Here is a 27,666-nt window from a genome sequence, read left to right on the forward strand (position 1 = left end):
TATTGATGCTCTTAATTTCTGTGTCTGGGCAGGTGGATCTACTAACCAGGAGGTGAGATGCCTAGATGTGCCTTGAGCTCCCAGGCCGCAGTCCTTTCCCACTGGCTCACTATTATTGGGGTGCAGGACATGTTCTCATTTGTCATGCAGCTGTCGGTCACATGCAAAGCCAGCAGCCCTTGTTGCTCCTGGGAGAAGCCTAACCTTCTGTCTTCACCTCACTGAGCTACTGTCTTCTATCTGCCTTCTGTTTGTTAAAACTATTTTTTCAGCTTTATAACTTTCACATTAGTGCTCTTCCCTTGGGGCCTTGAGTTAATAACTAGCATGAGTCAACAATTTCACTTCTTTTTTTTTGCTTGTGCCTGCATGTATACACCTTTTTTTTTTTTTTTTTTAAATCTTATCTAGCTCTCACACTGCTCAAAAACAATTTTCTTCAATAATGTTACATATCTTAATTAATTAACTGGACCCTGTGCTTTAGGATATAGTTTGTGACCTTTGGAGGGGATGTGGCATTTTAGTACAGCTATCCTCTGACTGACTGACAGTGGTTGCTGCATTAGGGACCTGGGGACTGCATCTGCTGGTGCGGGGAGGTGGCTTCTCTCCAGGGTGGTGGCTTGTCCCTGGGAGCTGCTAAGAGATAAGTAGGAGAGGGAGGAGGGACAGATGGAAGAAAATGGCCTGGGAATGGAGCCAGGAGAGGAAGACATGCTTGTGTGGGTCCTTCTGGATGGGAAGACACGACACCAGAAGTGTGGCTGAGGCTACAGTGGGCTGAAGCTTCCTGGATTTAATTTTGGGTGATCCTGTGCAGAGCCAGGAGTTGGACTCAGTGATCCTTGTGCATCCCTTCCAACTCGGGGCATTCTATGTCTCTCTGGAGCAGTCTGTCTGTGGATTTTGAGAACTGTTGGAAAAAGTTGTCATCTTCTGTTATCTCAGGTTCTGGTGTCCCTGCTGAGGGGCATTGGTTCGGCCTAGTGGCTTGCAATACTCACAGACATCTGCTTCCTTTCCCAGCATCACTGTGCAGAACTGGTACCCTCTGCTTCTCATCCCGGAGCAGTGTGAATATGAGACTTGATGGTTCACAAAGCTGGAGCTGAGAGAGGTATATCATTTGCTCCAAATCTGGCAGGGGAACAACTATGCACCACATACAGCCACTGAAAGCATTTTGTGTTGCTATTTGATCTCTATAATGCTCCAACCACCTTCCAGCATTCTGTAAAAGACATCTTGAATTATTTGATAACTGTGTTGTAGAATACATAGACTTCATTCATAGGGAACAAGCATGAAAGGTTAAAGTGCAGTGAAAAAATGATGGCTGGCCTATCAGCTTTAAGAAAATGGATTGTGAACAAGTAAGAGGTCACTAAATGGGCAACTGCAAAGAAGTGAAACTCAGAACCCAAGAGAAAATATATAGGTCAGCACAAGGTGATGAGAAGGGATGGTTCTGAGACTAAACAGTATGTGCCACCTATACCTTGCAGAATTTGTCCTCTAGAGAAAAGGTGTCACAGGGAATAAAGATGACCACTAACAGGATGGAAGAAATTAGATGTTTTTTGGTTCTTTATTCATTTTTAATTTCTGTTTTTTGTTTTTGTCAGGTACAAAATCAGTGCAATAGAATGCCACCCAATCACTGCACGCAAGCAAATGCCATCATACTGAGCAACTTCATTGTTAAAGATGATGGTACCCTGATTTTCATAGGCTGCATTTCAGTTACCTAGTAGAGAGTGTCTTGTTTATTACCTTTTCTTAAAGATACCAGTGGTAAGCATATCCCTCAGAATATGCCAGTTACGATCTTGATGTCTAAAATGGATAGAGGAACTAAACATATGAAAATGATGGCATAGAAAATTCTAGTGCCAGCACTTTCTAAATAAAACATCACTTCAGTGAGACGAAAATGTTCCCTAGCTTCAGATTGTTTTTGATGCTGACCTTACCTATCATTCAAAAGGTCTAACCTTACCACCAGCTTATGCTAGGTGTATACTTAAATTCTAGGCTGAGGTGGGATCTCTTAATCATTCTCCCCTCATTTCTGTGCAGTGTCTTTCCCTACATACTGGCAAGAGCAAAGCGATGCATTTGTCATACGTCCATCCCCTTTGAAAGAGAGAGGTTGGAGTTTTGTCAGACACTTACCGCTGAAAAATGGTTAGTGAAATAAGACTAAATTGGATGCAATAACTTCTCTTTTCGGCATCCTTTGTCTTGTTGCTCGTGGTACATGTTCCTCCCACAATGTGGAGCTCTCTCACCAGTGAAATGGAAGGACATACTACCAAACCCGAAACTAGCACTGGAGAGCAGCACTGTGCTAAACTCTTAGGCAACAGGCTGTCAGTTTGAAAGGGAGGATGGTTAGTAAATCAGAGAACACCAGTGCTAAATTTAATGCCTTTTTCTAATGCTTTAAATGATTTTCAGGAAATCTACTGTTTAAGGTAAGCAATCAGCTGTAAGTCACTGGGTGACTATGTATGGCTTTAAGTTATTTCATAGAATCATAGAATTGCTCAGGTTGGAAAAGACCTTAAAGATCATCGAGTCCAACCACAACCTAACTAACAGCCCTTACCACTGCCTCACCACTCTTTTGGAAAATAACTTTTCCTAATGTCCAACCTGAACTTCCCTTGGCACAACATAAGCCCATTCCCTCTTGTCCTGTCACCATTGCCTAGGAGAGGAAGCCAACCCTCACCTCACCACAGCCTCCTTTCAGGTCGTTGTTGAGAGCAATAAAGTTTCCCCAGAGCCTTCTCTTCTCCAGACTGAATAATCCCTGTTTCCTCAGATGCTCCTCAAAAACTTGTGATCCAGATCATTTACAGTTTCTTCGCACTTCTTTGGGCACACTCCAGGGCCTCTGTGTATTGTAGTGAGGAAACATATTTGAAAGATTTTGGCTGCCTTACAGGTCTTGATGTATTTTCGTCCTCTTTTGTGTGGCTACAAATGTAGAGAACAGTAGTATGGGTATGAAGTAATATCCTCATGACAGAATTATTTTTAACTTGCCTAAGCTTAAATGAGGGAATATTGTGTGTTTTATACCTATTAAAAAATCATGTTGGTGGGCAGCAGGGAGAAGGGCTGCATGTTGGCCTCCTCCCCAGCTGCTGATCTTTGGTGTTGCTGAACCTCATGGGAGGAGAGATACCACAGCTACCGTGGAAGGAGCAGCCCAAGCCACTTGACAGCTGCCATTTAAGTATATATACACTTTGCCTCCAGATTTTCCTTTCTGGTCTCAATTCAATGGAGACTTAGTTAAAGTTAGGGGGGACTGTTTATGGAAACAGATCCCTGGTACTGAGAATTTAATCATATACAGTATTACTCTGAAACTAGTGCTGCCTTTGAGAAAACTTAACAGAAGACCTATGGTGTTACAGAGTTAAGTTTCAAAACATTAATGCATCAGACACTAAGACAGAAGAAAAGATGTATGATTCCTTATGGCGTGAACCTGTGTGCAAATACATGTATTGCCTGCTGTTCCTTAAGCCTGATAGAAAGTATTTAGGAAACAAAACTTCAGATTAGTATTCCCATTGCTCCAGGCTCCCTGCAAATCCTTCCCTGAACCCTACAGGATCAGGAGATTGCAGGCTAAAGGCAGGCAGATGTTATTAGATGGTAATTAATCATGCTTCTGCTGCTCAAGGATTCTTTGCTGCCACTAATTGTATGAGCTGAATTATTGTCTGGAGCATTTGCTTGTTGAGGAGGAAGATTTGCAGACTTTAGTAAGCCAGTGGATGTGGCTGAAGAAACTGGATGTGCTTTTGGGTGGCTATGTCTATCTATAGCAGGAGCTAAAACCAATGGCAGCAGGTGACTCCCCAACAGCAGTGCATCAGGAGGGTAAGCCAGCTCTGGCCCTCCCTTCTGCTGCAGGGAGGGAGCAATCAAAAAGCACAGATCCCTAACAGCCCTAGCTTCCTCAGCATCCCTGGGAAAAATAAAGCTCGAGAATGATCTCTGCTAGCACAGCTGGGAGTCTTTTCTCTCCCATGTAGTCTTTTGCCCCCAAAATGCAGTTGCTGTGGAATTATTATGTGAGTAGAGGTCTTGGAAATGAAACCCTAGAGCAAGAAGTAAAAAAGGAGAAAAGCTTGTATGACTATTTCCTCCCCCCCTCAACTTCCTACTGCGAACAGAAGTGGAATACACTTTGCTAGAATAAGTTCCTTTTATGCACTGGAGCTGATAAAGTCTGATGGCACAGAGGTAGAAATGAATACATCCCACAGTTTTAGTAACGCATACTGATAGAGGTGCCGAAACATTTGTTTCCCTGCTCAAAGTGTTGTCTCCCATGTATAAATCAATAATTGTAATTCTTGGCTTGATCTCTGGTGTGATGAAGTAGGAATATCTGATGCTGCTGAAAATGTGTTGCATTAAAGCAGCAGCTGTAAAGTCAGAGAGCACGGATGGTGCATGGAGGCACCTGGGAACAGGCAGAGGAACAAATGCCACGTGCTGCTCTCTGCTGTGCCCCCTCTAAAAAGAGAATGAGGCACCTTTTCCTGTTAGGAAAAAAAGAAGGTTGCGAAGTATTCCTGCAAAATAGCTGCAGCTAAGAGAACAAAAGAAGCAGGAGGACAAGATAGAATACGACTTAAATTTACTTCCATAGAGAGACAGCTAATACTGCACTGCTCCAGAGACGTTTTTAAAGAGGCGGAAAGAAAATATTAAGAAATAAATCAGACTGAAGTATAAATGCATTGGTATCTTGAGAAAGTATAAAGGATTCTGTAAGGATGATGGATGGGGGAGTTAGGCTGATCTTTTGACACGACAAAGGAAAAATCAAACCTATTCTTCATCAACTGTGACTAAAAGTACAAATCTCTTCACCACGCTATTATAAGCTGTTGATCCTTGTGTAAGAAATAAGTTCATAACATATGCAAGAGAGAGGGGATTTTTTGGAGACTCCCATGTAAAGCTGCTGGAAGCTGCTCAGGCCATGTGGTATAAGCCCATCAGTGGTGTAGCTGAGGTGCTCAGGGACTGTGTGGACACACTGCCTTACAGGCTTCCCTTGTCCAACATTGTGAGATTGACAGCTCAATCTCTAGCAGCTCTAGGCAGCACCACTATGTTGTCAGCCCTCCCCAGTATTCCTCTGGCCTCAGTTGGGATGCTAATGTTTGTCCAGCCATAGGACACTTCACGGTCCTTTTCTGGGGGGGTAATTAGATTTGTTGGATTGACATTGATTGTGGGCAAAATAACAGGGGGAAAAACTGCTGAAGCATTACATTACAGAAGTGTTAAAAGGGAAGAGATCAATGTTAGCAGGTTTTGAAAGCATCCTTGTTAAGCAAAACAGATCTTTGACTTTGCTGAGTTGGCAAATTTGCTAGAAGTAATTCTGTATATTTAATAAACAGCTTTGTGAAGATGTTGGGCTGTGTTTTGACCAGAGGATACTTTTGAACAGCATTAGATAAGTGTATACCAGATGAAATAACAAAGGTCACTAACACACACTAATTCAGGTGTCCCTGTGGAGTATAGGCACGTTGTTGGTGGGGTTCTGCACTATTCCCACAGTGCAGATAATGGAACTTGGAGAAGGAAGAACACTCTGCTCTCACCATTCAGAGAAACATGCACTGTCAGCTAATCTGGGTTTTGTGAAATTCAGCCAAAGAGCAAGTATGGTGAACTACCACTTGTAGAATGGGAAAGGAACCTGGGTAAAAAGAGAAAGGGGAACTATATCCTCAATTTTTCTTAACAACAGTGATGAACCTTTGAAGCAAGCTCCCAAGAGAAATAATGGAAAACTGGTCTGGGAGCCATGAAGGGAGGGGAACTGGGTGTGACAGCAGGACAGGAGAGGTTGCTTCACTGTTAAGAGCTGTGGTCCTGTGAGGGTGAGCACCAACAGATTCATCCAGCAGCCCAGACCACTGGACAAGTCCAGGGACCTTTCCCACCGTGTGAATGGGTGCTCAGAACATGGCACAGTGTTTATTCTGCCTTCTGGTCCTGCTGCAGGCTGGAGGGCCTTGCTCTAGGCAGGCTCAGCTGCACCATGCTACATGGTCTCCAAACCAGAGGCTTGAATTCATCCAGCATCCTTTAAATTACATAAATGGACCATGAATAAAGAGGCAAAAGTGGCCATATTTGAATTCCACAAAACTTATGGCTGTGGCCCTTTCTACTAATAATACAGAAGGTGAGTATATTGTGCACTGAATCGGCCACTGAAATAGGTCCCTGTCACCAGAATTCTTACGTGTTGAATTTAAGGAAGGCTTTTGTGACTGTAGTCGAAATATCCTACTTTCATCACCATGAGAAGTTTCCCAGTGTCCTAGAAAGCAACAGATTTTTTTGCAATTTATATTTATCTAATGCATTCATTTATTTTTAACTGCTGCAGTGTTATTCCACCTCTAAATATGCAGGTAAAGTACGGGAAATATGAATTTAATTACCTGTAAAGCATCCAGCCACTGCTGCGGTTCCTAAAATCTTTCTTCTGTCCGGTTGTGGTTGGGCTGATCATAATCTCCTGCCTTTGATCTCTTGGTTAAGAGAAGTATGTGAGCTCCAAAATGCTCATAGCTGCTAACCCTCACTGTTGATCAGTTTCAAATAATGCAGCGGTTGCATAAATCTCTGGCGCCTCTCCCAGGCATCGATCCCTTTACACCAACAAGCCCATTTTAGAACCGGAGAGGATTTTTTTGAGTTTATTGGATCATCTGGGATTTTTTCTTGTGATATTTTTGCACACCGAGATAACGTGGTTTGCTTAACATTTCTGGCAGTCCAGATGTGGTCTCAGACTCGGCCATCTGGCTGCTGCAGCTCAGAAATCTTTAATTGATTCTCCTCAAAGTGCTCTGGAGGTCGTTCATCTGCTTACAGAGTACACTGTAAATGCTAGAGAATATTTTTAGGAATATAAGTAATTTATGAGAGTTTCTGTTCAGAAAAATGCAGTGGTAAAATTGTTCTGGACTTAGCCACAACACAGCACTATCTACAGGATGGTAAATGGAAGATGTGATTTGTGCAGGTTAGGTCTATAAGCATCTCCTCCAAGTGGGCAGTGGTCAGACAGATGTCTTCTATTCTTCAGAAATTCGGGCTGCTCTGTTTAGTTACAGCTTTCAGTTTTCCTTTAGTGCCATTAGGATTCTCATTGCACTGGAACTGCTGTACTTTTCTTAACCTTGTTGGTGCTCTCTAGTAATACACTGGCTTCTGAATATACTTCAGAAAAATGCTTACGTTAATGTTCATAATTAAAGATAGGGGAAGTCATGTTTGCTTCTGAACTGCATCAAATTAAAAACCAAACAAACATGCAGAAATCAACTGACATTATTACTGAAGTACACAGCAAGTGCTATACATTGTAGTGACGACAACAACAAAGCTTGTGTAATCAACATGGCATTCTAAAAGACATAAATGAAGAACAGAAGATCCGGACTTCTCAAAAGCTGAGACCTTTAACATACAGGGGAATTCTGTTATACATTTAAGATGGCCATGTAAGGTACTTGCATGATAAACGGTTCCGATTGATCAAAAAAATGTTCCATTTGCTGCTTTATTTACTGGCTGACTTGTTAGTCTACAGACAAACTGTAGATCAGTTGCCATTTGTTCTCATGTGTGAGGTGGGTATGTCAAAGAAATACATGGGAGCTTGCTCTGAACACAATATTTGCATAACATAGGCAAAAATGTCTTACAGTGCAAAATCATATTTACCCTGTGTCCCTGGAAGAGTTATGAAAGACGACTTAGAAAACCTAAACAGCAGAGCTGAATTAATATGTACAAAATATTTTAATTAGCAGAGCTATTTGCTTTGTACTCTTTCCATTATTATTATTCTTTATTTTGCTGGTGTAGTATTTCAGACATATTCCAGCTAGTGAAGTCTAGTCTTTATTGCAGTTATAGGATGGACATTTAATGCTTAAAGGGCTAAGTCTGACTTAATTCAGCCAAGCAGCGACCCTTCCTAGATAAACTAATCTAACAAGACTGTCGTTTAGATTTAATATCTGGAGCTATTTGCCTGTGAAGTAAGGCAAACAAATAATTTCTACATGCGGAGGCACTGCTGATGTATTAGCTGCTGGAATGGTAGTTTGTTCTAGAGTTCCTGATAAAACTATGACGAATATAGTTATATTATTTTAGCTGTGTAATCCTGCTGACTCCTCTCCAATTAAGTGTGGTATATACCACTGTAAATCATTTGTATCTGATTTAATCAATAGCAAACTTTGTTTCTTCAGTTGTATTATCCAACAAGAAGTAAATACAACCCCAGATTTAACATGGAAATTCAGCTGCCTATCCTTAAAACAAGAAAGAAGCCTACATGACTGAGTAATTCGTAAAAGTTAAAGGATCTTTTCACCTACAAAAAGTTATTTATTAATAACATATTAATAAATGACTCCATTAACGTCAGCCTGAGAACTGCTTAGCTGTAAATGTGCCAGGCCATAAACTAGTTCTACCTATTTGAGTAAGTTACATCATTTCAGACCACCCATACTGTTGGCACCCCCTCTCTCAATTTCTGGGGTACAAAGCACATCAAGATGGCTGAAATTCTGTGTGATTCTCCCTTGAGAATAAAATATTTCCTGCAATTGTAATAAATGGGGCGAGAGTTGGCAAAACAAAGAAGGAGTAAAAATCTCCCTTTGTAAATTGTCACATTGGAGAAACATAACAGAGATTGTCTACAGCTTTTCTTACACATCTGAGGAAGGGGAGCTGTGTTCAGTTTCCTGATTCAAAAGCCAAGCAGACTGAGGCTGTTTTGAGCTGGTATTCGTTGTACACATTAGGGATAGATCCAACAAATTATCTCAATTCCCTTTCTTCCTGTCTTCCCATGTATATCCCCAGGCTTATGCATTCACCAACCTGTCCTTGACCTTTCTATTTGGCTGCTAATACCTCTCCTAGCACCAGGCTGCAAGGACAAAACGTGGCATAAATCCAACATATTCAAACGGGTTATTTTACGTTTGTTTCTTTTTTTTCCTTATGAAGCACTTCTTTATGGAAGGACACCATATGGCTGTAGGTTAACAAACTCTTTATAGAAACACTGCTTCCTTTCCTGTTAGAATGAGTAGATTCCCATCAGTGTTCGTAAAGTGTTTCCCCGTATAAAAGATAAAATGTTTTTGGCCATCTTCCAAGCATTAGAAAAAACTCAATACTTGATAGCTTCTAAATGGAAAGAATTAAAATTACCTTCTTATATTGTTGGAGATTTTTCTCATGCTTCGATTATTGGCTTTTTAGCCAATATATTATTGCTCCTATCTCTATCTGGTGAAATTTCATCCTCCTGCATCCACCTCCACTATTTAAAGGGCATAGACTCGAAGTCTAGAACTTCGAGTGATCTAATGCTTTTCTCATTTTGCCAAACCATTTCAATTTTGTTCCTAAGCCTTCTGCAATGAACTACTCTTTGCGTTCTAATTTAGGCGGAAATAAACATTTTTGTTCATCTACTTAAAGTTCAAAATGTACTCGCTGCCCTAAATGGATACTGATAGTGAAGCATGTTGCAGTGTCTATGATGGGTTACCTTCTAAACATTAACCAGGCACCTAGACTGCTGTCAGTCAGAACGTATTCACATACCGATCACCTATTTGCACAGTATTACGGTAATACAGACTCATTCTGTCCTCACTATATGGCCAGAATAATAGTAAAATATATTTCAATTTCTGATGCAAAACAAAGCGGATTTTTTACTAATAGTAGCCTTACCTTGATGCACAGGTGGATTTTAAGATGTTATCTTGATGATTTTGGAAATCTAATGTTTGTTGATGAACAACTATATGAAATACTGCTATACCCTTTCCTGGATAACAAATTCTTCTCATTTCCATAGGTCTGTACTGGATATCTGAATGTTTATGCAGCATTTAATTCCAAAGTCTCCCAAAGTTCTGCCTAATGAGCATACGGAAGCTGGCATTTCCAAAGCTAGTATGTGAGTCAGAGAGCAACATCCATCTCAAATACTTTATGAAATGAATATTTTGAATTGAACAGACACAGAAACAGAGAATTAATTCCTTATTCTTGTGTTCAGAGATGCAAATCAGATCAGACTGGTTTGGGCTGTAATGCAAGAACATTTCTGGACAGAAATGGGGCTGGCTTGGGGGAGGCAAAACAACCTTTCTTCTCTGTAATGGGGGATGTCACCTGAAGAATTAACTGCTGGGTTAGTATTCTCCTGGGAGAATAAAAACAAGTGTATTTAGCACCAGACAAGCAAATAAGGTACGCGAGGCTGAATTTTGAGCTAAGAGAATGAAAACTTTGCTGCTTGTTTTAAATGAGGACAGGATTCACCTCCGTTTTAAAAATAATTAACTATTCAAAATGTAATTAACAATAGAGTGTAATTAGCTACCTTTGGAAACTGTGGCTTTATTGTCATGGTTTTTAATTGCTCTATCCTTCATTTCTTCTTAATGCCACCAATTGCTTTCCCAACACTGCCTTTGCAATTGAGCAGTATCAACTGTACACTGCTCTGTGATTTTTAGGTAGAATACTTCGCAAAACAAAATGTTACAAGAGAAAAGCATGCTGAAGTTCTGTGTGTAAGCAATATTTGTCATTAAGATCAAGGTAAAGTAAAAAGGAGGGGCAGATTTAAGCTAATTCCATGTTACAGTGGAACAGTGCATTTTACAAACTCAAATGGGCATGTGTCACTGTCCAATAAAGGTGGAGTGAGATCATCTTTATGCATAGATGAATGTGAAGCCTATGGGTTAGAAAAGAAAAAAAGGTGAGAGGTAGCAGCACTGTGATGACTGCAGGTGGGAAAGGAGCAGAAAATCACATGTTCTGTTGTTGTCCTGAGGATGCATAGGGAAAGAGGATGGGGGTACTGATGGTGAAGGGCTTTGGTTTTTGAACACGGAAGCTGCTTTCTTTGCTTGGTTGTTCAGCTTATGTAAATCAGATTTTTTTCAGTAATAAAAACGGCTAAGAGTAACTGTCATGATGACTATATGGAAATACTGGCGTGTGGGGGAAGGAGGAGAATCCTTTTACGATCTTTCTCTGCTCTATTTTCCCTCAGTAGGAAGCACTGGTGTGGAATAATACGTAGTGAGCGATTTGAACTGACAGCATTCTTTACAAATAATAAAATGAAGAAGTAATGGTCCTCATCATGAGTTTTTAATGGTGTAAAACTGAAAATTTGGCCCACAGCTCAGTTCAAAGGCTTGAAATAATAAAGGCTAATTGTAGAAGTTTCTTACTTTCTTTTGGGAAAGTCTCCATCACTGAGAATAAGCCGGGAAATTCTTTGTGACCTGTTTTAAGCTGAGAATGGGCTGGATTTTGTAGTTTTGCAGATAATAACACACAAAGACTGCCAAGCTCAGTGGGAGAGCTCAACACAAATAGCTCTTGAATAAAAACTACAAACAAAAAAAGCATTGTCTTGCAGCGAACAGTTGGGCGCTGCTCTTACAGAGATGGTTTTCTGTCTCTTTCCTGTGCATAACAATTACTGAGATCAAATGAGAAAAAAAAAGGAATGCCCCATATTTCGCTGCTGTTATAACAAAAGGATTCCTCAGAGCTCACGCATTTAAAATATTTATTAGTGAAAATTTAACAGTTATACTTCAGATTCTGCAGGTAGGATTGTATACTGGTTTTATATAAACATATACTTTGATGTTTCACAGTCCTTGATGATTAAAAAAACATCATTCTCATCATTTGTTCACTGGTTCTTCTTTTGCAGAAGCTACTGTGCCCCCTCCACCACATTCACAGCAAATGAGAGGTCACTTGCACAAGGCCAGGCATTTATAGAGCGCACTGTATTGTTTGCAAGTGTTCTAAGAAGTGCAGCAGATCCTCTTAGAGAGCATCCTGATACATTTACTTCTTACTTTAATCTGTATTAATAGCGATTTGACAATGTGCCTAGAAGCAGGTACATGTGAATGACTGACTGTATCTGTCCATGGAAATTAGATTTTTCCACATTTGTCCATTCCTCTGGAGAAAGCAAGAAAATACTGTGAAGGTTTTGGCAGGCTTGCAGTGGAAGCTGAGAGCCTTCTTCCACCATTGGAAGAACATTCCACCTGCCTGCCCTGCAGCTCCTGAGGATGATGGTGTCTCTAAGACAGAGACACCAAATCTACTTAATCATCTTCTTGGGTTTAATGTAGGTTACTTTAGCAAGCTGGATGCCTGGAGAACTGATTTAAAAGACTATAGAATCCTGTTTTAAGATGGAAATATGCATGATAAGAGTGGAGTGCTTGGCTGTGGAGTGGCCAACAGCCAACAGCACTTCAGCTGCTTGCCTGCAGTCAGACACCTGTATTACCACCTTCACTGCCTTGGTCATTCAGGTGAGATACAACAAAGCATTGTTATTTAAAGAACTTCACAATAACTTAGTTAGTGGTAGAATTATTAATAAAATACTGTGAAAAAGGATAAATTGCAGGCATCAGAGCCTTTGCATTTTCTGATTATATGTTAAAATAAAGTTATTTTTATTAATGTCATCAAAGTAATTATTGAAGCTGTTCTACTGAACATTTCTCAGTGGAAAATTTGATGGGTACGTAGTATTTCTGTAAATAAGAGTGCTGTTTGGGATTGTACCATGCCATTATGGCACATTTCAAATGCAAATTAAAATTACTCATCAAAAGTGAAATCTAAATCTGGAAACACAAAATAATCCACAAATTCTTCAGAAGTATTTCCATCTGTTGACTTTCCATAGTTACTGCACCCAAATATGTTTTGTTATTTGTTGAACCCAGTGACTACCTGCTGTTTGGGCTAGAGATTCAAGTCTAACAAGTTAGCTAGTAAGGTACCCTTCAAATTGTTTTCATCAGGAGCACCAGAAGATTATTGCTGCTTGCTATTTAATAAAACTAATAAATATCTCTGAAATATATGCAAATCACTTTCTTGGAGAGCCAAACAAATAAATGACAGAGAAAGTAACTCATGCACAGTACCTCGGTGAGATCTGACTTGCAAATGATTTAAACAAGCAGTAGGCATAATGAGTGGGGAGTGTTTTTACAACCAAGTTGTATTAATTCCTTCTAGTTTGGCCTCTATGCATTGCAAAGTGTTTGTTTAAACTTATTTTAATATGAAAATATAACTTTTTTCTTATATTTTCAGTTTAATAGGATAGAGGAGACTAAAACACTTCCCATCCTGGTGTGCTAGTCCATGGCTATTAACCAGCCATCGCAGAGTAAACTCTTCAACAGGGCTGACAATAGCAGGACTAGGGGAAATGGTTGGGAAAGTTGAAGGAGGGAAGATTTAGGTTGGATGTTAGGGGGAAGTTCTTCACTAGGAGAGTGGTTAGGCCCTGGAACAGGCTGCCCAGGGAGGTTGTGGATGCCCCGTCCTTGGAGGTGTTCAAGACCAGGTTGGACGGGGCCCTGGGCAACCTGATCTAGTAAATGTGTATGTTTGGTGGCCCTGCCAGGCAGGGGGGTTGGAACTACATGATCCTTGAGGTCCCTTCCAACCCGGGTCATTCTGTGATTCTGTGAAACACAGAACTTTCAATTCCCTCATATCTAACATAAAGCTTTTGACATGCTCACATTTAGGCAGATTATTTAAGGGAAACTACTTTTGCTTTTAAAGGTTCATACTTTAAAGTTTCAGAGGGTAATGTGAAATTAGAACTTGCTATATTTTACATAACATTTCAGGCAATTCAGAAATGTCGTGCAGCATTTCACTTAAGGAGACCAGGTCTTGACTTCAGGGAGGTCCATGGTGATTGACAGGCTGAACAAGTAGGTCATGGCAGCATCTTTTCTATTATGTAGTTTTTATCTTAACACTCAAACCCATTTACCTTCATCCACCACCGCGACCGATTCTGGGACAGGGACATCAAAGCCCAGAACAAGGAGGTTCGAGGGTTTCCCCTCCCTCTCCTGGTGACCAACCCACCTCCATTGCACCGCTTCTCTCCATGGTTCGGAGCGGATGTCCCGCCTGTCTCCTTTGCTGATTTGCCGCTAGTCTAGTGACGTGTTGTGGGCTGTGCTTCCCCACTTTCTAGTGCCGAGGGAGGGAGGGAGGATTCACCGCCGCTGTCGGCGGAGGGGGGTGGGGGGACGGGCAGGAGCGGGAAGGAGGGGCGAGGATAATCCGGGGCAGAGCGGGCGGTGACAGAGCGGGCCGGGGAGCCGCCACTACAACCACCACCATCGCGGGCGCTCGGTGAGTGCTGCTGGGATCCTCGATCCGCTGCCGTGTTGTGGGGTGAACTACTAAAGGAGCCCCCCTCGCAATCTCCTGGCTCGGCCCCGTGCCTATGGCCGCAGTGTGGGGGTGGGGGCGGCCGTGCGGGGGAGGGGCTGAGCCCCGGGGAGGGAGCGGCGGGGGGCGGCCCCGCTGGCCGCTGGCCGGTGCCTTGCGTAATCCGCCATCGATCCGCTGTGCCGTGGGTGAGGGGCAGCGCTAGGCCGCGGGGCGGCGAGGGGAAGGGAGCTGGGCTGGGAGGGGCGGTGGTCCGGTGCTCTGCTCTGAGCGTGTTGCCCTGCCCGGCGTTGAGGGGTCTGAGCTCGGGGGGAGGCGTCGAGCACAGGTAATATTTAAAGATGAAGCGGAGGCCATCGTGGTTTGGATAAAAATAACCTTGTGTAGCTTATCTCACGTGCCGGATGGCTGTCTCTGTCGTTGTGTGGCAGGTGGGGCTGTTCTGCCAGCCTGGAGAAGGGAAGATGTCCTCAGAATCTTTCTGTCTGGCTGCTCAGGCCAGGTTTGACTCCAAATGGCTGAAGACAGACCTACAGGTAAGGTGTCAGACTGCTGTGTTGCACCTTTTGGATGTAGACAGGGGTTGCTTGTCTTCCAAACCACTGACAGACATCTGCAGCAATACTCTTGAGCCAGATTGCATATAAATCACAGAAATTAACATGACCCGGGTTGGAAGGGACCTCAAGGATCATGTAGTTCCAACCCCCCGTGCCTGCAGGGCCCACCATAATCAGTCTTGTAGCTTGTAAGGAGCACAAATGGCTCCAGTCTCTCTGCAGAAAATCAAGCTGGGTTATGTGTGTTATTTTTATAGAGAGCCATAGCACACATCTGCTTGAACTCAGAAGTTCTCCATTTAGGCTGTTGCTGAACTTCTTGTCTGTTTGGAAGCCAGCAGTTCTAATGCATGAGAGAACTGCTGTGAAAGATAATGGGAGTATAGTTTATTTTTGAGGGGGTTCAGGTGTGCATTTGCTGTCATTTTTTGGGTAAGAGGTGTAGGTTTAAGTGGTCTCTTATTCCAAGAGAGTTGATTTTTGTATTGAGACTGTCAAAGAAATGTGGTCAAAATGGAACTGGTCTTTGTTGAGGTGTACTGGTGTTTGGTGGAAGTTTTGCTGTAGAAGATGGTCTGTTTATTTATTTAGATTGTGTGATGCAAGAACGAGCATATCTTGTTTTCCCAATACAAATGTGGAAGCTATGAGGAAGATACTGAGTAGTTAGAATGGTATAGGTCAGTTTTGGATGAGATGGGCGAGTCCTTGTGTTGTATGTCTTTTTCCTTCCTCCACGTGTTACATGTAGATGCCTTACTTTGAATAAACCTCCAACTTCCTGCTCAAATGGCTGAAGTTCCCATTGGGATAGACAAGCTGATGTTAATGTTTTGATACGGATAAAGAATTTTAAGAAATAAATTGATCCTGTGTGACTTTACCCAAAATTACATCCTGGGTGGTCAGGGTAGTTCAGCTGTTGCGTTTAGACAAGGGTCTGTTACTGGGGAGTTGTGATACAGAAGCAGCCTCCCTGCAGTATTTTACATCTGACAAGCTATATTAGATTCTGGAATAACAGAGCATTGAAGGTTACATTTTACAATAAGTTTTGTATGTAAATACTATAAAATGACAGGGCTTGGTCTTGATTTGGCTAGGGGATTCTGTCTTTGCTCTTTTATTTTATCTAGACCTAGAAGTTTCCGTCCAAAGTTATTTTGGCATAGGAGGTAAATAAATGTAGTACAAAACAATTTGAAGATGAATGTGTTAAGAAATATAACAATACTATTCTGGACACCGAATGCTGAGTTGTAGCATTGCTTTGGCTATTGTAGAATAGGAGAAAATTGTAGCTGATAATTTTTCCTTCCAGTTACAAAACCTTTTTTCTCTTCTTTTTTTTCCCCCTCCTTGCTTACATGCACTTTTGACAGCAGTTTTTCAGTTGTCATCCCTACAGTAAGGATTATTTTCAACTAAGTGTATATAATTGTAGTGATTCACTTGTCTTCTATGAGGTGTTCGTGCAGTCAATGGGCTGTAACAATTCCATTAAACAATCAGAAATCTTAATTTATAACAAATTTCTATGAACGAGTTTTTCCATGAAAGTTCCTTGCAAGTAATAACAAGTTAAACTTGGCACTTACTTGCCTTGTAATTGCAAGGGTATTCCCTTTGCTTTCTTCCAATCATACTCCAGCCGAAATAATGAGATTAATGAGCTAAAAGAACAGTAATCGTTTGTGATCTCCTGGACACAAACATCCCTTCTCTGGAACATGAAGAGGCCACCAAGGTATGATGTGATTTTTCTTATGAGGTTAGCAAATCAAAATCTATTATGCAACAACAACAACAAAAACAGGAGTAGTATATATGGATCTTGTATCGCTCCTTTTGGTGCATGAAGTGGCAGCTGTCTTCTGTCAAGTAAAGGGGTTTTAGGCTCTGGGGAATTTCTCTATTGCATGATTGACTATTTTAGCTACTGATCGACTAGCATGACCCAGCTACTTGTGAAGTCTCTTTATAGGTGTAAATCCTATACCAGTCTATGTTCCGAGCATGCAGATTTCCTGCTGCATATATTTTTACCTGCTGACTGCAGAAAGGCCTTGTCAGTTTTTTAAGGACCGTCAACAGAAATTGAAATTATGATTGTAATACAGGAGAGATTTGAATAAAAACACACCGATTTAAGTGAATGAATCAAAATGACTACAAATTATTTCTTCGGATTTGACTCTGACACTCTTTACTTGGCAGCCAGCTTTATATATCTTTTTGCTATACAACAGTTGAGGAGTGTGTTGGTGGAATCCTTTGAGAAGGTTATACTGGGGAATCCTTATACTTAGAAGACATGCAGAGATCACTTGATCTTTAAAATTAGCTCTTTTTTTTTGCTATTTAAGTTCTGTGTTGTTGCTTAACATGAGGAATATAATTAGAACTGGAGGATAATATTTCTTTGGGTTAGTGATCTCCAAAGTCTGACTCCTCCATTTGTTTTGCCACTGATGTCTGTGGCAACTATTGTTTAAAGCTGAAAGGCACTGAACTCTCTCAGAAGATCATTGGATTCTTCTTTACTTTAGTTCAAGACAGTGTTGCATTAATAATGTAATAAATTATACTATAACATTATGTGCATTAGTAACAGTATGTAATATCACAGAATCACAGAATTGTAGTGGTTGGGAGGGACCTCTAGAGATCATCGAGTCCAACCCCCCTGCCAAAGCAGGCTCCCTACACCACATCACACAGGTAGGCGTCCAGGCATATATGGAGGTGTATAATATGGAGGTATTAATGTAATAAGAAAGGAATGATACCTGGATATGGATTGTGTTTAGTCACCTTTTAGTGTTACTGTTCTAGCTTGTATCCAGGCCAAATTTAAATGTCCTTATTCAGTTTTAGGATGTTTGTGTTAATACACAAAGGCAGCGTGCTGTACTGTAGTGTATTATTACTGTTGTTAAGAGAATATTAAAGACAAATGTCCTTTTGTAGGAGCAGTGAGCCTTTATCCTGCAGCAGTAACTGAAGTGGTATGAAATGTTAGTATAAAACTGCGTGTAAGCAATGTGATTTTTTGTTGATACTAAATTATCTGAAACTAATTTAATCAATACTACTATAGGAATCCAAAATGCTCTACAAAGACCTGTGTGCCGCCCATAACCGTTTCAGATCTTTTTACTGATTTTGTAAGGAATTGACCTGGTATCGTGCTTTATGGCTGCTAGCATAGTTTAGATCTAGACCAATGTCTAGACACATTCATTTTGTGAGCTTTATTTTACAATCATTTATCATTTTTATCTGTTCTTACTGAATAACTAATTCAGTTGGAGCAAAGTTAGGCTCTGTGTTGTCTGAAAGAACACGATCTGCTACAGTAGCTGAAAGATTCAAATGATTTATCTCAGATTACATCAGTAATACAATATGTAACATTTTAAATGCAAATGTTCATAGTATTCTGTATTATCTAACAGCGAAGTAATCTTAGTAAATAATAAAACAGGACTTTGCTACTACTGGTGGAAAGTCACCTGTTACATTCCCAATCATTTTTTAGGTTTGAATTAATGCATTTTAAAAGACCTACCTATGTGTATCTTTTATGGGTGGGAACAAGATCTATATGCAAAGGGAGATTGTGTTCTAATGGCTGCTGTAATAAAGACGTCCATTTTGGAAAGAGAAACGTTTAAAAAAAAAAGAGGAAGGCAAGATTAAAATAGTTTACTTAAACCTAGATATCCACTTCGCCAAGTCAAATTGTGCTTAAAATAGTTCCAATTAAGTGAACGTACTGTGCTACCCTTTTGGAACCTTATGCAGAGAACTTTAATTAGTGATGGTTGAATAATGAAGAAGTAGAATCAGTCAGCTAAGGGGATGCTTGTGTGCATTTGATGTTTATTGGTCTGCTTATTCCGTATCCTGGGGAGGACTATAGTGCTTAATAGCTAGGGACAAGGGAGAAAGGCTTTCATTTTCTTGTAGAAAGGAGAAATACTTTAAGCAGTAGTGAAGGTACAGAAGCTATCTCTACGGTAAGAATAGGATGCATTTTCATCAGTTTCCATTCAGTTCATGGTTAGCAGGCTACTTGTCATTTTATTTTTGCCCAGATCTGAGAGAATTGTTGAGATGAATCAGCCACCTGTAAGAGTTGCATTTGTCCCAAACCTTTTCACCTTCTCTCTAAAGTGTAATTTGGTGTTCTGATTTTTATGAAAGATTAACTGTTGTAGCATCTAGATTGGTATTCCTGCTTGTAAGATGATGTAAATATATGATTATCTTGACCGTTTCAAGCAAGAAGCTTAATGTAAATTGTTTTTCTATTTTGTGGGTTTCCTGTTCATTTTCTCCTTAGATTCAGCATTCTGATAAAATAGAAAAAGAAGGGTAAACTGCAAATCAAAACTACTACATTTTTTAAGGGTAACAAAGTTTGCGGTATAGAATTTTTAGTTATTTCAAAATTGAAGTAATGCTATTCCTTCAAAACAAGTGATTTCCATGGGAAAAGTAAGGACTATGCTGCGTATGAAATGAAAGGCTGGAGGAATTAAACTCAATGTGCAGGTGTTTGGGCTTAGTCAGAGCTACTGCTCTGCAAATGGAGGAAGTTAGAGAATTTCTCTGCCAAGTCTAAGGGTAAGATTTGGTTTTTTTTCTTGGCATGTGACTGTCAACTGTTAATAAGCTTCTACAAATGGCAGCCTGGTAGTCTGTCAACAAGGGGACACTTCTAGTTGAAACCCAAATCTGGTGAAGCAACTAGAGGACTGCTGAACTGTCTTTGTTATCAGAGCTTTAAAGCAATGTGTTAAACCTAATGATGCTCACTGTGCTTTTTATAGCAGCTGGGGTCTCAAGGCATACATTATCAGGAAAGGAAGGAAACTAGATGGAACATTGAAAAGAAAGACAACAGAAGAAGGAAGCAAATATAAAAGAATCAAAAGAGCAAAAACAGCGGAGGGATTTGGGAAAGGATTTACTGTTTCTCTTGTGATTTGCTTCACTGTTTCTGCTTTGAAAATACTTTTCATCTGTTTCTAAAGAAAAATCTGTTTTAATTAATGTTTAATAACTAGCTAATGCAGAATCAGCTGAGTAGAGGAACAGATTCCTCTCCACCCCCATCCCGCTCAAATGCTGACAATTTTGAGGTGAAGATTATTAAGTAGCTTATATTTTAAATCCATAATGACGTTTATGACTATCTCCTGTTTCCAATGCAGTTACATAAACAGCAGTCCTACCTGGATAATTCCACCTGATGTTTTTTTCTTCTTTTCTTGCATAATTTTTCTTGAGCTCGAGTTAAGCATAGAGGCTCCTATGCTTGTTGCCGGGAAGTTCATGAAACCACATCAAGAACATGATCTGTGGACCACATGGAATAAGCTTTGTCTGATTTAAAGTGGTTGACTTTAGAACCAAGTCACAGCTTCTGGTTTTTATTTATTTATTTATTTTTAAATAACCTTCTGAAAGCAAATCTCGCTTTGAGAATTCTCAGAAGCTTATCCAGTTGCAGTTGTGATGCTTTGTGTTCTTAAAAATTTAAGGAAACACTAACACCAGTGCCTTGTTCTGTGGAGCTGGTGGTGGGAAAGGGATATGAGGGGCCAGAATTTCACTGCTAGTCTCATTGGGTGATAGCAACAGCATATGTCAGCAAACTACATACACTTTTGACTTTAATTAAATCTTGTACCAGACAGAATAAATTACAGTTTAACTGTAGCGATAAGATTAGGTAAAGATTAGGGAGAGAGCTGCCTAGTTTACAGTGTAATACTTTGAAGTCTCTTAAGGACCTTTTTTGACTTGGGAGAAGTGGTTAGGGCTGAGGTCCTGATCTGTGAGGGAGGTATGAATTTGGTGCAGTCTATACTTTAGAAGTGCAAAGATAAGAAGACATGGTCTGGATATGAGAATGTGTGATAAATGATGGAAGTGGGCTGGGGTTTGTGAATATGAAGTGTGTAGAAGATGAGATTGCTGTGGTCTTACCTGAAAGAAAGTCAGGCGGTACCATGGGAAAGACGATAGAGATTTTGGGCATGGGGAATGGCCTTTAATGTGGTGGAAGGGGTAAGAGAATTAAGAATGTATTCTGAGTCTGAAGCATACTGTTTAGTGGGGTGGAGTAAGGCTTTGCTGTTTGCTTGGGAAGAAAGTGTATGGTTGGTAGGGCAAACAGACTTGGTGTTCTTGTGGTAAATTTACAGAGGATACATTTCTGGTGGTGCTGCTAGTTGCAAACATTCAGAGAAGACATACTGAGTTTGTCAAATTAATCTCTTTAAACATCACAGATGAAGTTACTGAATTATTAGAGGGAAAGATGTTTACGTAAGTCAAGTGTCCCTTCATCATCTCTGTGGCCCTACACTGGACTCTCTCCAGAGAGCGTCCATGTCTCTTTTGTACTGCGGTGCCCCAGAACTGGGCATCAGTACTGAATAGAGGGGAAAAATCACTTCCCTCCTGCTGGTGATAGTTTGCCTAATGCAGCCCAAAATACCATTAATCTGCTTTGCAGCGCCAACATGTTGTTGGCTCATGTTTAGCTTGGTGTCCACCAGGCAAATTATTATTTGCTACCAAAAAAGTCCAATGTTCACTTGATGTAGGCATCAGTTTTACAGCGTTCTGAAAAGCAGAGAGAATCAGGAAAAGAAAATGAGATTATCTTGGTCAATGGGGTCCTTCAAGGGAGGTGCAAATTGGTAGATCCTTGGGAGGCTGGTCTTAGAGTTTTGTGAGCATTTCATGCTAGCAGGATTCTGCCATTTGATCCACTGTGTTTGTCTCATTACACACTTGGTTTACTGGGAACTGACCTGTGCTGAAACTTAGCCAGCCCCTGGCTCTTCCCCGAGCACAGCTTGCTTAAGTCTTTATCAGTCCCATAATGTTGTTCAGCAGATGCTCACACAAACACATTAGTCTGCTTGTGAGAGGAAGCATTCTAGCAGCTGGAAGGAAGAAGGAAGGTTGTGACCAGGGTTCTGCACAGCAGGGTGGATTGGACTGACTGAGTGTGGCTATGAATGCATGGTCTGGTTGTCATGTGTTCTGCTTGACTGCTCTGCTCCTTAGTTACTGGAAAGGAGACTGTGCTGACTTCTTTCATGCTTCCCAATTTTTTGACTTCATGTAGCATGGCTTTTCCTGAGGGGAGAAAGGGATTTCCCTCATATAATTACCCAAATTATTGCATGATGCCATTTTGAATACTCTTGTAGTTTGGAGGTGATCAGATCATGCTTTTGAGGAGAATTATTCAACAAAAGAGAAATCATCTTGATGTTTTTGAGTCTACTTTACAATGACTGCTTTGAGTTTTTAATCTGGAAGTAGCATAGCTGGAGAATCAGAAGATGATGCAAGTCTCTATCAGATACACTCAAAGAATTTACTAGTGAGATGATACATGGTTTTTGTTTATGTTTTTTTTTTTTTTTAAATTTCATCTGGGTTGATTCTAGGAGAAATACAATTGCGTGTAACTATATATAATTTATTTTTCACAGCTTGCTTTTACGCGAGACGGACTCTGTGGTTTGTGGAATGAAATGGTAAAAGATGGGGAGATCGTGTATCCTGGAACAGAATTTACACAGAATGGTGAACTACCTCCAAGAAAAGGTATGGCTTTTCTTAAGTATTTGTTTCTCTTTTTCTCATCTGATGATGAAGATGGAATTCAGAATTCTATAGCAGAACTTTGGTTAGTTTCTTTTCAACTGCTAATAAAATTTGCCAGTGTTTTGAATGAAATAAACTTGGAAGTGGTTTTTTGAAAGTCTTTAGGAAGGTAAAATGGAGGCTTAAATCTTTTTTAGTTTTCAGAAACTGAACATCATAACCAGATGTGTTATGATGAGCAAGGCTTGGCAGTGTCCTCTTGGTTACTTTGCTCAGTGTGTTTACAGCTGAGGCCACGCTATAAAGGAATTGGGCTGAGGAAGGGGTGAAGGCAATAGTGCTATTTCTAATTTTGTTTACGGTCTTCAGCTGACCTTTTAATCACTTCATAGAATCATAGAATTTGCCAGGTTGGAAAAGACCTTGAAGATCATCAAGTCCAACCGCAGTCTAACCATAGTACCCTAACTCTAACAACCCTCTGCTAAATCATATCCCTGAGCACCTCATCCAAAGAGCTCTTAAGCACATCCAGGGATGGTGATTCAACCACCTCCCTGGGGAGCCTATTCTAGTACTTGACTACTGTTTCTGTAAAGAAATGTTTCCTAACTTCCAACCTAAACTTGCTCTGATGCAACTTGAGGCCATTTTCCCTCATCCTGTCACTTGTCATCAGTGAGAAGAGACCAGCCCCACTCTCACTGTAAGAACCTTTCAGGTATTGGAAAAGGGCGATAAGGTCTCCCCTCAGCCTCCTTTTCCCCAGACTAAACAGCCTCAGCTTCCTTAGCCTGAATGAAAAATGCCTGCAGTCTGATTGAGCATGGGATGCTTTTTCTTCTTGTCTTCTATTCAGATGAACAATCACATTCTTATATGAGAGATTTTATGAGATCAAGATTTTACAGAAGGAATAGTTTTATTAGTAAAGTGTTGTTGGATATCCCATGGTTCTAAGCTTTCTGAGATATCTTGGTTTGGCACACCCTTTAGTTTTGCCTTTATCAGTAGAGTAGTTTGCAGAAAATATTGCTAGTTGAAGTGTTCCTTCAGGAAACTTGATGCACGGAATGTATTTGTCCATCTGAAGGTGATTCTCTGCCATTGTTTGGCCTGAGCTGAAGATGCAAAAAGATGATGCATAGCATCACCCAGAATCCCACGTATCTCTGATTTTGTATTTTTTATTCTTAAACGTAGCACTGGCTCTAGATAGACTGATTTTCTGAGCCATTTTGGAGCAAGCAGAAATTTCTTTGAAGTGTGACTAGTCTGCCTTTTTGTCCCTTTGAAGGGGTGAAGTGAAGCTACAATATTTTCTGCCCAGGGAGGTGGTGGAGTCTCCTTCTCTGGAGATATTCAAGACCCGCCTGGACGCCTACCTGTGTGACGTGGTGTAGGGAGCCTGCTTTGGCAGGGGGGTTGGACACGATGATCTCTAGAGGTCCCTTCCAACCCCTATAATTTTTTGATTCTGTGATTCTGTGATTTGAATATTGCCTTCTCAGGCTCTTGGCTCTTATAATTAGCATGCAGATTCTCCCCCCGTGAAGGTAACCTGCTTAAATGCCATTGTGCTGGACAGTAAGATTTGTGAATTATAACCATCTCGTTTACTAGACTTAAACTTCACAGTTGTTAATCAAGGCTCTTTTTGGAAAGCATTGGTCAGATTGTGTGTTTGATTCCATTAGGCAGTAGTGAGTCATGAAACCAGAAGGAAATGCTCTGTTATTGCAGGCTGGGCTGCTCTGAAGAGGCACTTGATTCTTGCAGTGGGTAATCATCAGAAGGAGTAAACTGGAAGGATATGCTATTGGTAGTGAAGCATGCGTTTTCACTCTAGGAAAAAAGGGCAAATATTTTTACGTATTTTCCTATTAGTGGAAACATTTGGTTAGGTATAGTCATGTTTTTTCTTCATGGTACTTTCAGAAGGGTATGTGTGATTTATGTGTTCAGCAAAATGTATTTGAATGCTTCCAGTAACATCTAAGGGCACAGCTGTGACAGCAGTGATGTCCAAATACAGGTGCACTTGTAGCATGACTTGTACTTAATGCTATCAGGAAACTGGAATCAGTTGAACACCTTGTACTGGAAACTGTGTACTGAAAAGACTGAAAAGTATTAAATAAGTTAGGAAGTCATTACTGGACATTTTGAAGGTGTCAGTTAACCACACAAGTCTAATTTTATTTTGTTGTTTCCACAAACTTCTGCATAGAATCACAGAAATCACAGGATGACCCAGGTTGGAAAGGACCTCAGGATCATGTATTTCCAACCCCCCTGCCTGGCAGGGCCACCAAACATACCACATTTTGGATGTTGTGTTGATGAATATGATTTAGCCGGAAGTATTGGTAATGGTTGGACTAAATATCTTCTCTAGTCCTTTTCCAACCTTGATAATTTCTGTGATTCGGTGATTTACTAGATCAGGTTTGCCCAGGCCCCGTCCAACCTGGTCTTGAACACCTCCAAGGACGGGGCATCCACAACCTCCCTGGGCAGCCTGTACCAGGGCCTAACCACTCTTCTAGTGAAGAACTTCCCCCAACATCCAACCTAAATCTTCCCTCTTTCACTTAAAACCATTTCCCTGTGTCCCGCTATTGGCACCTGTATTGCATAGATGGGATTCCTGTTTAGATTAACCATTTTAAGTTCTAATACAGAAGTATAAAATCAGCTTCACACCTCTGTCCTGTTATTGGGGTTTCTCCTTTGTTCCCCTCCAAACTGAGAGTTGAACCTTTATCAGCTTGATGCTGGTTAAGTTGCTGGTCCTCTGAGGTTCTGGGTTAAGGGAAAAGGGGCTGTAAGAGGTGCCTTCATGCTAGTGCTAGTATGTTCCAGTCTGATACTTCAGCAGAGAGAAAAGCAATGATGGTTTTTTGTTTTTTTTTTTTTGTATTGGAATTGATATATTTCCTGGATCTTGGATTACCAAATACTATTTCAGAGTAGTTGTAAAATGCAGCCCTTGCTTAAAGCATACTGTGTAACTATTGCCTCACAATTGATATGAAGCTATTCATAGACCTGTCTGCTGGGAAACAGTTGCAGGGTTTTTACTTCTGCGTAGGATTCCTGACTGGATGGGTTTGCTGGAATTCAGGATCAGCACAAGATCTTTATTTAATAGATGCCTGAGGCCATTAGGAAGTGTCAGTTATTTTCTTCACTGAATATGAAGTGTAAATTCCACCTTTAGTTGCTTCCATTTTGTTACTTGCTCATATGAGGGGTTAGGCTATAAGAACTGTGACACAGTTGCTTTTGCCCCCTACAATATTTACATTTCATTCTGAGAATAATGAATTTCATAGAATCACAGAATGGCCTGGCTTGAAAAGGACCACAATGATCATGTAGTTTCAAGCCCCTGCTGTGTGCAGGGTCACCAGCCACCAGCCCAGGCTGCCCAGAGCCACATCCAGCCTGGCCTTGAATGCCTCCAGGGATGGGGCATCTACAGCCTCCTTGGGCAACCTGTTAATTTTAAATTAAAATGGACTGTCAGTTTCTGCTTGTTTTGGTGTGCATTGCTCTGTGGACAGCCTCATTATTTGTCATTTGGGTCTATGCTGTCTTTACTCAACATTTTCTCCTTCCTGCCCCCCTCTCCCTTTTGTAAAAAGTTCCTTTTATTAAGGGAGTTCCTTTTTTAAAAAATCTCTTTCTTTAATGTGAGTGAGCTTCCATCATTGTGAGGTCTGTGCTACTCCTTTCAATTTAGACTGACACCAGCTTTGTCCCTACAGAGAAAGTGGTACTGTGCAAGAATAGTGACAAGACTGTGTGGAACAATTTGTCATGGGCTTTGAATGCGATTTTTTAGCTCAGCTCTTTCCCCCTTTCCCTCTTCCCCCTTCCTATTCTGCTCACACAGAAAACTAAAGAAACTCTTCCTCGTGGATTTGCTTGTGCTTAAAGTCATGGTTATTTTTATACAATAAAAGATGAAGTTCCAGCCTGGATTGGAACCTCTTCTGTTTGCAGTGAGGAGCTAAGTTCATAGCCCTTTGCTGTCAGCATTTGCCAAGGATCTGCTATAAAGCATAACAAGTTCTCTTAGAGCTCTTTGCAAAACACAGTGTCTTGGCACAACACCCTTCTTCCCACTAACTGAGATCCCAGCTGCTGTGCAGTGTGTCTGTAGATGTGTGGGTGAGTGGAGAAACACTGAGATGATGGTGGCACTGTGGGAATATTTTAAACTACTAGGACTCAACAGGTTGCTTGTTTTAACCGTATAGTGGAATTTGAGCCTTTTAATATTGTTCATGCTTTGGAATAAAACCAGCTCTATTCAGTTGTGCTCTGGACATGTTTTATCATGCTAATGATTGCTGGACTGTTGGCTGCTCATTGCTATTTGAGAGAAAGGGTCATATTCAGTATAGTTTGTACTTGAAAGTGGGATATGCAGATGTTTTCCTGCACTCAGGTGACCTCTGCTATCCCTTCCTTATCTCACAAGCTCAACCTCAGCATACATTGTGCTATTGTCTCTTGTTTTTAAATCTTTTTTCCTGTTTGCCTCGTTTTTGTTTGCCACCTCCTGAGTACTACTATGTGTTACAGGTTATGAAACACGGGCTTTAAGTTTAAACTTGTATAAATAAGACAGCTTTGAAACATTTATTGTGGGTGTTGCTATTGTCTCCAGCCAAAGAAATTTGTAACAAATAGGCAGTCACAGATCTGGTTACAATCAAATGAGAATTCTTTGTTTGTTTCTTTTTTTTTTCTTTCCAGGCCAGATGGAAAAAATAGCTGAATGTTTTGGAAATCGGGTTGTGTTGTGTTTGTATGCTCTGAGAGCTTTTCTTATCCAAGTGGGATACAAGGAGAGTGTGGAGCAGGTGCAATAGATGTGCAGTGTCTGGCTGCAGCTTTAAGGATCTTTCTGATTGTCTGCAATGTACTTCTGCTTTTGGGTGGGTGTTGGGATTGTTTGGATTGTTTTGGCTCCGCTGTCTGGGAAGGAGTCTGTGTAGTCCAGGCTGGCAGATAGGAGTGGAGGACCAGTGGTTTTTAAGAACCTGATAAAAATGACTGGGAC

General features: G+C 40.8%; 2 protein-coding genes across 6 annotated transcripts in view; one reads left to right on the forward strand and one right to left on the reverse strand.

The window, feature by feature from the left end:
• NIPA1 (NIPA magnesium transporter 1) overlaps positions 1 to 14,140 on the reverse strand; it is a 33,134-nt gene extending 18,994 nt beyond the window's left edge. Inside the window, exon 1 of the mRNA XM_015851143.2 lies at positions 13,979 to 14,140. The gene's annotated coding sequence lies outside the window, so the exon portion shown is untranslated. The remainder of the gene's footprint in view (positions 1 to 13,978) is intronic.
• An 89-nt stretch (positions 14,141 to 14,229) lies between these two features.
• HERC2 (HECT and RLD domain containing E3 ubiquitin protein ligase 2) overlaps positions 14,230 to 27,666 on the forward strand; it is a 95,716-nt gene continuing 82,279 nt past the window's right edge. For 3 of the 5 annotated variants that reach the window (XM_015851096.1, XM_015851125.1, XM_015851117.1), the window contains exons 1-3: positions 14,230 to 14,349; positions 14,820 to 14,924; positions 22,475 to 22,589. In XM_015851096.1, the coding sequence (XP_015706582.1) occupies positions 14,853 to 14,924; positions 22,475 to 22,589 (187 nt within the window). In that variant the 5' untranslated portion in view covers positions 14,230 to 14,349; positions 14,820 to 14,852. Of the gene's footprint in view, positions 14,350 to 14,557; positions 14,577 to 14,697; positions 14,717 to 14,819; positions 14,925 to 22,474; positions 22,590 to 27,666 lie in introns of those variants that run through there. The other 2 variants (XM_015851109.1, XM_015851104.1) reach the window with 2 other exon arrangements.

This window comes from Coturnix japonica, chromosome 1 (assembly GCF_001577835.2).
Source record: "Coturnix japonica isolate 7356 chromosome 1, Coturnix japonica 2.1, whole genome shotgun sequence".
NCBI classification, from domain to species: Eukaryota; Metazoa; Chordata; class Aves; order Galliformes; family Phasianidae; genus Coturnix; species Coturnix japonica.